Source organism: Pelecanus crispus, chromosome 5 (assembly GCF_030463565.1).
Source record: "Pelecanus crispus isolate bPelCri1 chromosome 5, bPelCri1.pri, whole genome shotgun sequence".
Classification (NCBI taxonomy): Eukaryota; Metazoa; Chordata; class Aves; order Pelecaniformes; family Pelecanidae; genus Pelecanus; species Pelecanus crispus.
The window spans coordinates 54,540,180-54,549,642 of NC_134647.1; the positions used below are offsets into that span (position 1 = coordinate 54,540,180).

The 9,463-nt window shown below is 52.1% G+C and overlaps 1 protein-coding gene across 2 annotated transcripts in view; it reads left to right on the forward strand.

Annotated features, from left to right (window-relative positions):
- The window catches only part of PBX1 (PBX homeobox 1), a 131,598-nt gene extending 128,074 nt beyond the window's left edge, over window positions 1-3,524 (forward strand). For both annotated transcript variants that reach the window (XM_075710738.1, XM_075710739.1), the window contains exon 9: window positions 3,432-3,524. In XM_075710738.1, coding sequence (XP_075566853.1) covers window positions 3,432-3,524 — 93 coding nt within the window. The remainder of the gene's footprint in view (window positions 1-3,431) is intronic.
- Window positions 3,525-9,463: the final 5,939 nt, after the last annotated feature.

Here is a 9,463-nt window from a genome sequence, read left to right on the forward strand (position 1 = left end):
CTGCGGTTCATGATCATGATCACAAGCTGGGATATGGAAGTTGGTCTGGCAGGGCTTCAGTGTCCAAGCTCCGTCCATCAGGAATGCCTTGGTGGGTATGAAGACTGCTGCTGTGACCTTTGGAAAGTAATGGCCAGATAAGGCTGGGTTCTCTGGGGTGTAATAAGAGCTTCAGCGCATATTGTAAGGAGACCCTGATAGAAGCTTTTAAAAGCTCAAGAGGTCTGAAACTGCTTTGAGGCTACTCCCCGTCTGTCAGACTTGCCGGTATCTGGTGTGTTTGGAGGCTGACCTGACACCCTGCCCTGTCGATGGTGGGGCAAGGATTTAGTCACAGAAGATGGGACATCAAGACAGCCTCTGTGTGAAGCAGAAGGCACCTTTAAAACTTGGCAGAAAGTCATTTCCCAGCCCCACGTAGGAGGCCCAGGTGGAGAGCCAACCAGACTTGCTGGAGGTGACGAAAAATGCTGTGAGACGTGTGGAAACGGACACCAAAACCAGTTGATTCAGGAATTCATCACCAGGGCTCCACGGCTTGGACAGCCACCAAGGCCTTGTCTGTGCTCTGGCACCAGAAGGTGACATATGAAGAGATGTCCTGGAGACCATTGCTCTGCCTTTGGCTTCTCCCCCTCCTGAAGAAGTCACAGCTGTGTGCAGGGGCTCCTCAGAGGGTCTGCGAGGAGCAGCAGCCTGCTCCAAAGACTCCTTCATCTTTGAGGGAGATCCCAAGGGATTTACTACAGTCAGATCCCAAGGGATCTCCTTGCTTCGGAAAGAGGCAGGGCCATCTGGGTGGAATCAGGTACATCCTGCATGTGGCTCGGTCTGTTCAGCAATGGGGTGGACTCCAGGAAAGGAGGGATGAGTGTGGATGGTGCCTACCTGCCCTCTGCCTGGGGAAGGATCTGGCCTCTGCATGGATGGCTTGTCCGTACCAAAGGATGACATCAAGATGATAAAGTCATGGCCAACCTTGAGGCCTCCTTTCCATCACTTGACCCATAACTTGGGGCCTTCCCAGGCTGGGAGAGCAGGAGGGTGTGGGGTCCGTGGAGGGTGCCCTGGTCCAGGTCAGCCTCTCCCCAACATCCTCTCGTCTTCCCACTGGATGCCACTAAGGTGGTCATCGGCAGCACAAACTCCTGCAACACATGAAGGCTGATTCCCAATCTTGAGTGCAGTGGGGCTCTCCAGCATTTTGTGGGGCAGGGTGCACCGCAGTCACTGTCTGAAAGACGCTCTCCCTCTTGCTCCTTCCAACCATGGCTGACACGCAAAAGCCTCGCTAAAAATAGTTGAGCACAATAGGGACGGAGCCCTGCTCCGCATGGCCCCCTCCGCTCTCCCCCCTCCTGCTTGCCGTAATGACCCTGCAAACGCTAAATGGCATCTGAGTGCATTAAGCAGCAAACTCTCCGGTGACATAGCAATTACGGCTCTGAAATAGATTTGGTGCGTCACGGAAGATAAGGGTTTTGAAAGTTTCTGTTGTGATTATAGCTTGTAACTCCAACAAATAACAGGCTTGGTAATAAGAGGCTGCCAGCACAGCTATTGTGGTTCTCTCTCACTGATGGCACGTAAATTGCTATTAATGTCCTAAGTGTACTTGAATATGCCAGTCTCGGGGCGGTGGAGTTGGCTCTGTGTCTCTCTTTACGCGGCCTGTCATTGTCGGGCTGATAATCTACAGTAATTGCTGCCTCTTACAGCGGTCCAAGACATGTAAGGGTGGATATTGCATCTTGGGGAGCGCAGGGACGGTGGGTCAGGGCCCGAGTGCGGATGGAAGCTGGTGGGGGTGGTGGGCACGGCAAGCCCAGGGTCTCTGCAGGTGGGTGGCACACGGGGCTGGTAGTGTTTGTGCATAGTCTGGTTTCATGCTTGCACCCAAGATGAAGTGGAACAGGATTTGCTAACCTGCTAGCAAGCTCAGATCGCAATTCCTGTCATCCTTGCTGTTGCCTGAACCCCTTTACAAGGGAATGTGTTTGCATGCTCCCACATGCACATGGAAGAACACACAAGCCCATTGTGTATGTGCACACCTCTGTCTTTTTTGCTTTGTGCATGTCCCGCTGCGAGGTGGTTTCACCCCTCAAAACATGGGTTCCCACGGCTCGCCTGTGGTCAGCTCTTTGCTCCCATCTCAGCTGCCTCTTGGGCAGGCAGGAGCTGGTTGGCAGTGTGGACAACCTGCCGGTAAGTCCTGGACAGCTGCTTGGTGCCTTGGGGCGATGAGGCTTTTCCTACCCTTACCCCACTTTGGGGGTGTGCAGGGTTCTGGCTAGTGGGGCCAGTGATGGATGATGCCCTGTGCTAGGAGGCAGCAGGAGAGGCAGCCAGAGAGGGCGAAGCAGCCCGGGCACGTCTAAAGCAGGATGGTGGTCGCTACCGACTCAAGCTTGGGCAGTGGTTGGGAAGGATTAATTAGCCAAGCACTGAATCAATGTCAGGGCAAGCAGAGGAGGTTGGGTGCGACATCTGCTCCTCTCTGAAAGGTATGGCAGCAGCAGAGGAGCAGCTTCTGTGCGCTGCCAGCTCCTGCCTATGGCAGCCAGGGCTCTCCAGTAGCTCTGCTCTCGAGAGGCTGGAGAATTTGGCTCTGCGTCTGTTTTTAGGAGAAGGAACAAATTGTCCACCATGGTTTGCTGTATGAACCCTCAGATGGGATATGGTGGTAGCACCTCCATTGCGCTGTGGCTTGGGGTCCTTTGAGGAGGGGTGACGGGGAGCATGGAGGACCAGCCCTGGAGCGGCAGAAATTTGTTTGTGGTTTCACTGCAAAGTGAGGGGAAGGCTCTGCATTGGGAGCACAGAGGTGGCCCAAATCCCCCAAAACAGCCTTCACGGTGACAGGAGGGGTGTGTGGGCAGCATGTCTTCCCCATGGCAAGGCTTGGTGCTAATGGCTTCCCCCCACGCAGGGACCACACAGCAGGAGGGGTGCCCGGAAGGGCGGCGAGGGGGGACATGGAGCGATGCTGGGGGACATGGCACAGCTCAGAGGTCCCTCGAGAGCCATCACTTGTTCCATGTGTTCATAGCACCTGGGTCCAGATGATGCCCCAGGGTGGCCTTTCTGGAGTGAGGTGTTTGCTATTTTCCTCCTTCCGTATGGGGAAGGGTCCTATTTGAGAGTAAAAAAAAATCGAACCAACCAGAGTTCAGGGTTTTTGCAGAAAAATATGTTTTTTAAAAGGACAGGTTTTCCACAAGCACTTGCAATTTATCAAAACCCCTGTTTTTGACAGAATTTTTTCTGGACTCATCTGCGGTGGGATGGGGGAGTCAGAGGGGACATCTTTGCCTCCTACATTGGCCCCTGCCGAGAGAGAAGCGGGGAGGACCAAGGCAGATGGGCAGCTTGGGTAGGGCTGGGCATCCTGTTGGGTGACTGACGTCTCCATGTCTCCCTTCCCGCAGGCTAATGGAGGTTGGCAAGACGCTACTACCCCGTCGTCAGTGACCTCCCCCACAGAAGGCCCTGGCAGCGTTCACTCTGATACCTCCAACTGATCTCCCAGCAAATTGCATCCCTGGCTGAGCCGGCCCCGGCGGGGGCGGGAGGGGAGGGGGCCTCTCCTAACACCGCAGCAGTCAGACTGGAGGTGAACCCAATCAGCACACACAAGAAGACTCCTTCTCTTCTCTTCTCTTCGTCGGGATGCTTTTTTCAGCCAATCTGGACACTTCTTTATACTCTCTTCCCTTTCTTTTCTGGGTAGAAGCCGCTCTCCCCCTCCCTGCCACCGCCACACCACCACTCCCTTCCCTTCACCCCTTCCCACCGAAGGATGTGTCGACAGGTAGAAGAATTTTAAGGAGGAAAAGCAAAAATCAACTGCCGCCACACAAAACAACCCCAAAGCAGTGTACGGCCTCGTGCTGGGCATCTTTCTGAGGAGCCACAAACGTACCTCAGTCGCGTCTTGCTCCTTTACTAGCAGGCAGCCCCCCTCGCTCCCCCGTCTCTCACGCTACCTCTCCGTAGGGAAACGCCACTGCAGTCCTGCTGCCGCCTCGTCTGCGCCGGCCCTGGCCACAGCCAGCACATCGCCTCCCCTCACCCAGCCCTGCCTCGGTGAGCTGTCCCTCGGGCGCTGCTGGTGACAGGGCGGGTGGACGCAGCCCCCCATGCACGTAGGAGAAGGAGCCGGTGTGCTCTCCTTTGCTTCCAAAAGGTACCGGCCCATTCCCAGCCCTGGGAAACCAATGACTCCTCCCGGTCCCTGCCCTGTTCTGCTGCACATCCCAAAGCTGGATGAGCCGTGAAACCTTGCCATCCTCCTTGCCAGCTGTTGAAGGGGAGGAGAGGGAGGGAAGGAAAGAAGGCAGAGGTGAACAAGAAATGGCCATCGCTGATAACGAAGGCACTGAGCATCTCCGCAGTGTTGTACTGGGTCAGGCGTAGATGATTGATTGGACCCCAGCAGTTTTCTCACAGCACCTAGGGAGGCCAGCGGTGGAGTTTTTTCTGGTGAGGAGCGTCAGAGGGTGTTGGCTCTGTTTTTGGGAGCGTGCTGTGCTGTGGAAGAGGAGGAGGTCCAGCACAGGCAGGACCCACAGAGGTTGGTGGCACCCGCTGCATTCCCAAAGCCCTGGTGGGCAGTGAGGGACAGGCAGCAGGATCCCAGGGGCTGGATGTGGTGGGGTGAGCACGTTGGATGCTTTTGGTAACGCTTAAGGCAACGGGCTTGCTTGACAGTGAAGGCTCTGCAAGACGGGTGGATGCCCTGCTTGGGGATGTCTTTCAACTGATGCTGCTGGTTTTATCCTGGGAGTGGCATCCCAAGTCACGGGAGCACTCATGGGGTTTCTGGTCCACTTTTTGGACAAGCAGTGATGGGTGGTAAGCAAGGCTTCATCCTGCTGAAACACCCCTTCAGGCAGCTGACACTGGGAGGACACGGCTTTTGTTGGAGAGTGGAGTGCAGAGGCACCAGTTTGCTGCAGGCAATGGGCTGAGCTTCGTGCCAGGGTGGTACTTTTTGCCACCGGTTCTTTCAGCGGGCATGAGGAGGCTGAGCCAGCCAGCAGCAAGACCCTGGGTGTCGTGGGGACCTGTGTGGGTTCAGCGTGTCTGGCACCTTGTGATGGATCCAAATACCTCTTGGCCACATCCTCATGCTCTTGCATGCCCATGCCCACCCTGCCTGTGCTGGTGCCAGCCATCTCGAGATGGAAACTGCCAGTGCAGAGCAGCGTTGAGCAGGAACCATTTAAAATTAAAAGCTCTGCCAGAAAAATTTCCACCTTTCTGCTGGACAAAATAATGGTGGTTGGCCTGCAGGCCACAGCAGTGGTGTGGCCACAGCTCTGACGCACTCTCATCTTGCAGCGTGGGGTCCGCAGCAAGACTCGCCTGAAGTGGAGGTGAAGCCTGCCTTTCCCTGGGGAACAAGCCCAGAATGCTCCAAAACATCCGCTCTGAAATATGTGACCTTCTCCCAAATATGAAAAGTCCCAATTCAGTGGATTTTTTGTTTCTGAGCTGGTGGGATCAGAGTAGAACACAAAAGGTGGATGAAACAGCACGAGCTGCTCCTTGCTTAGTTCTTATATCTCCAGCGGTGAGACCCTTTCTGCTCCTCGTTTCACATCCCTGCCTGGGGACGGGGACCGTGTTGCAGAGTGTGGTGTGAAATGCGAGGTCTAGGGCTGCCTCCCAGCAGAGCAACAAGAAGGTTGTTTCCCCGCGAGGGTGGTCAGGAGGTGCTGCCCACCTTTCTGAGCCACTGTGCACCTTTCCGCTCTCCTCCTCCTCCTGTGGCCACCCCCAGTGCATCCTTTTAACCATTTCCAGCTTATTTTATGTAAAACCGTTCCGGTAAAGCATTTCAGGGACACAGGACTGGGTCAGGTCTGTTCTCCAGAGCGGCAGCAGTGCCGTGCCTGCGGGAATGCCACGGTACCTCTTGGAAACCAACTGGGGATGAGCTGAACCCACCCGCTTAGCGGGAGCTGGCCTGTGCTGGGGCTGCCTTTCCCTGCCCTGCAACCGCTGCCCCTCCTGCCTGCACCCCCTGCCCGTGGCACCCCCTGCCCGGGCAGGGCACTCGCTCCTCCACGGTACTTTGCAAATCACCTCCTGGGTTCCCCGGTTGGTCCCTCCAGTTCGTGTTGGCGTAGCTGCTTGCTTGCCTTTTTCTTTGCTTTTTTGGTGGTGTGGGGGGGTTTGTTTCTCCTCCCTCCCCGCCCCCCCAAAACCCGAGTGTTGTGGGTTTTTTCCTTCTTTTTTTTTTTTAATTACTTTTTTCTGCCCAGAAAAACCTGACTTCGATACCAAAAAACCAAAACAAAACAAAAAAACAAAAAACAAACAAAAAAACCTGCAGAAACTCAAAAAAAATAAAAACAAAAAAACCCCACAAAAAAAACTCGATGACTCTTTCAGCTTTATTAACATTTTCCATTGTTTCTTGCGATTTGTGTCTCGTTCTTTGTAGTATTGATGATAACGAACATTTGATAATGAATGTTCTTGTATATTCAGATAAAGGAGAAAAAAAAAACCAAAAACGCAGTCGGAATTTAATAGTGTTTATAATAAAAGAATAAAAAATGACCCTCTTAGCACGCAAAATTGAACAGGGAGAAGGTCCCATCCCTGTTCTTTCTGTGGCAACAAGCGCTTCATTCCTGTATAGTTTATAACATCAAACTACCTACATTCATCTTCTTTTTTTTGTTTGTTTGTTTTTGCCATGTTTTTTTTTTCCATTTTCTCGCATTTGTGAATTAGTTCAAGAATGCTAGAAAAGTGTAGAGTTGTGCACACTCATTTCTTCTTACACAATGTTTAAAAAGTGACGGTAATTCATTTTGTAAAACTTTAAAAAGAAAAAAAATGGTTGGAATAGTGAGCATTAATAGGTACAGTCTAACACTTTATGTTTCTTAACGTTGAGACCCAGAAATTACCTTTTTTTTTTTTTTTTTGGCATTATTTGGGAGGGGAGGGGGGCCTTTGATGATGATGCTGAGTTTATTTTGACCTGTCCGAGGCGATGGCCTTGCCGCTTCCTGTGCGCTTTTGACCCGAGTGATGTGAAAAGTGATGGTGGTGTTTTTGGAGGGGGTGTTTCTCTTCTCTGGGGGGGTCCCCACTCATTTTGACACCCAACCTCAGAAGATCCTTGGGTGGCTGCTCTGGGGCTGAGCGGGGGGATTATGTCTCCAGAGAGGGACATAATCCCAAGAGGTTTTGGGGAGGAGATGCCAAGGGGTGACAGGGAGTCAGGTGCTGAGCCGCTGTGGGTCTCCATGCCTGGGGGCGATGCTGAGCTGCCTGGAAGTGATGAAAGGGCATGAATCCTCCCCCAAATGCATAGGCAGTGGTGGGCTTCAATGCCCTTGTGCTCTGCACTGAATCCCGGAGGCACCCTTTGCCCTGAGGGTTTGCTGCAAGAGCCCTGGCTCTGAGGCACCCATCAGCCCAACCCCAGCTCTTGGCCCCAAAATGATGGGTTTGGAGCACGGAAGGTACCAACCTCATGTCGACCATGGACCTTGTTGAGGATGGGGTCTCACAGCCTGGCCCCAAGCCCCGGCTGCACAGGGGTGCTGGGAAGGATGAGGGACAAGGGACAGGACGTGGCAGCCCCCCAGCCATGGTGGGACAAGGCCAAAATGCCCCCAAATACAGCCTGAAATCCCGGTGGCTGCCGAGTGGGGTTCAAGGAGAAGTGCTGAGGAAGATGCTGGTTGGCATTGCTTTAGTTTTCTCTTAAAAGTTTCCCTGCTCCACGCCCTCCCCCCCGCCAAAAAAAAAAAAAATCTGAGCTTTTCACATCACTGAACAGTTTAGGGTTTGGGGTGTTGTTTTTAATCCCAAGGTTTCCTGGAGTCCTTTTGTTTTCATACACCTTTATTATTATTATTATTATTATTATTAAGATGATGTAAATCAGACATTGCCTGGGGGGTTGGTTTTGTCAGTTTTCTTTTTTTGTTCTTGCAAAGCCCTTTCTGTCCCTTGTAAAGATGATCCAGTTGTTCTGAATTGCTTTTTCTTTTCTATTTTTTTCCCCCCATCATTTTTTTCTCTTCCTAATGGATTCCAAATATTAAAAAAAAAAAAAAAGAAAAACCCTAAAAAAAAAAAAGACTCTCTGTTCCGACCTGGTTTTGAAACTTTAAGCTTTTCTGCTTCTGTAAAGAAAAAAAAGGCCTCTGTCTTTCTGATCCCAATTGAGACTTTTATGTTCTATGACGATACTAACAAGGTGTAGGTTTTACAGTTTCCTGATTTGTACTGGTAATGCATATTCCAAATAAATAGTTTCTTTTGTTGCAAAAAAAAACAAAAAAAAAAAACAAAAAAAAAAACTTTAAACCAAAGCTGGTGTATTTTTTGGGAGGAAAGTGAGATGCCCTGGAGGCTCCCCCCATGGGTATGCAGGGGGCAGGAAGGCTTTGGGGTGCAGCAGCGGGGTGAGCAAAGGCAATAGGCCAGCATTCGGTCCTGCTCCTGGTGGTGGGATCTTGGGAGCCGGAGGGATGCGATTCAGGGGTGCTGCTGATGCGCAGCATCCGCGCTGGTCCCAGCGCCTCCCCCCATGCCTCAGTTTCCCTGGGCAGGGGGAGGCGGGTGCTCCTGGACACACGGATTTATCCACGCAAAAAGCATTTTCAAGCTTTCATTTTCATTGCTTGTTCACTGCTTTTTTGGACTTTTTGGTGCACTTCTTCCCAAAAAAGCTAGAAAGGGGATTTTCTTGTCAACACCCAGGGATGGGGCAGGGCTGGGGACCAGGGGAATGGTTGGTGGTTTCTTGTGTTTTCCTGGGGGTGTTAGTTTAAAAAAATAAAAATTTTGAAAACGTTTTTGAGCAAACAATTTTAAATTTAAAAATAATTTGCAATTTAAAAAAGAGTCCATGTGTGGGGCAAAACCCCAACAGGACAGCTCTGCCATGTCCCCAGAGATGGAGGTATTAGATGAAAAAGGGGGCAACCAGGGAGGGTGGCTGTGATTTCCTGGCTCCTGAGCTGGAGAAAAGCGAGCAGGATCCCTGCCACAAACCCCTCTGACACCCCATGGGGACCGAGGCGGAGGGAAAGAAGCCCCCAGGGAGTCCCATGGGAGCGGCACAAGGATGCTGGAGCTTGCCTAGAGCTGCTGGCCATGCTCCCCCATGGATTTCTTGTCAATGATTATTCAATCTCCAGCCTGACCTTTCTCTTCTAAATAACACGGCAATATCAGCACGGGCCAGCCTCCAGCTCCAGCTGCAAATTAACTGTATCGCTCTCCGGCAGGAGACCTGGGAGCCCCCCCGTCCGCCATGCTGCCAGACCGCCCCAGGAATTATCTCCCTCCAACGGTGCTCTCCTAATACCAGTTTAAATATCATCTTGCTCCCAGCTGTTTAATTCTAATAAATGTTCATCCCGGCTCCAAACAGAGAAATGCTAAGTCTCACTGGGCCCCAGTGAGAAAATTGCCCCAAAAA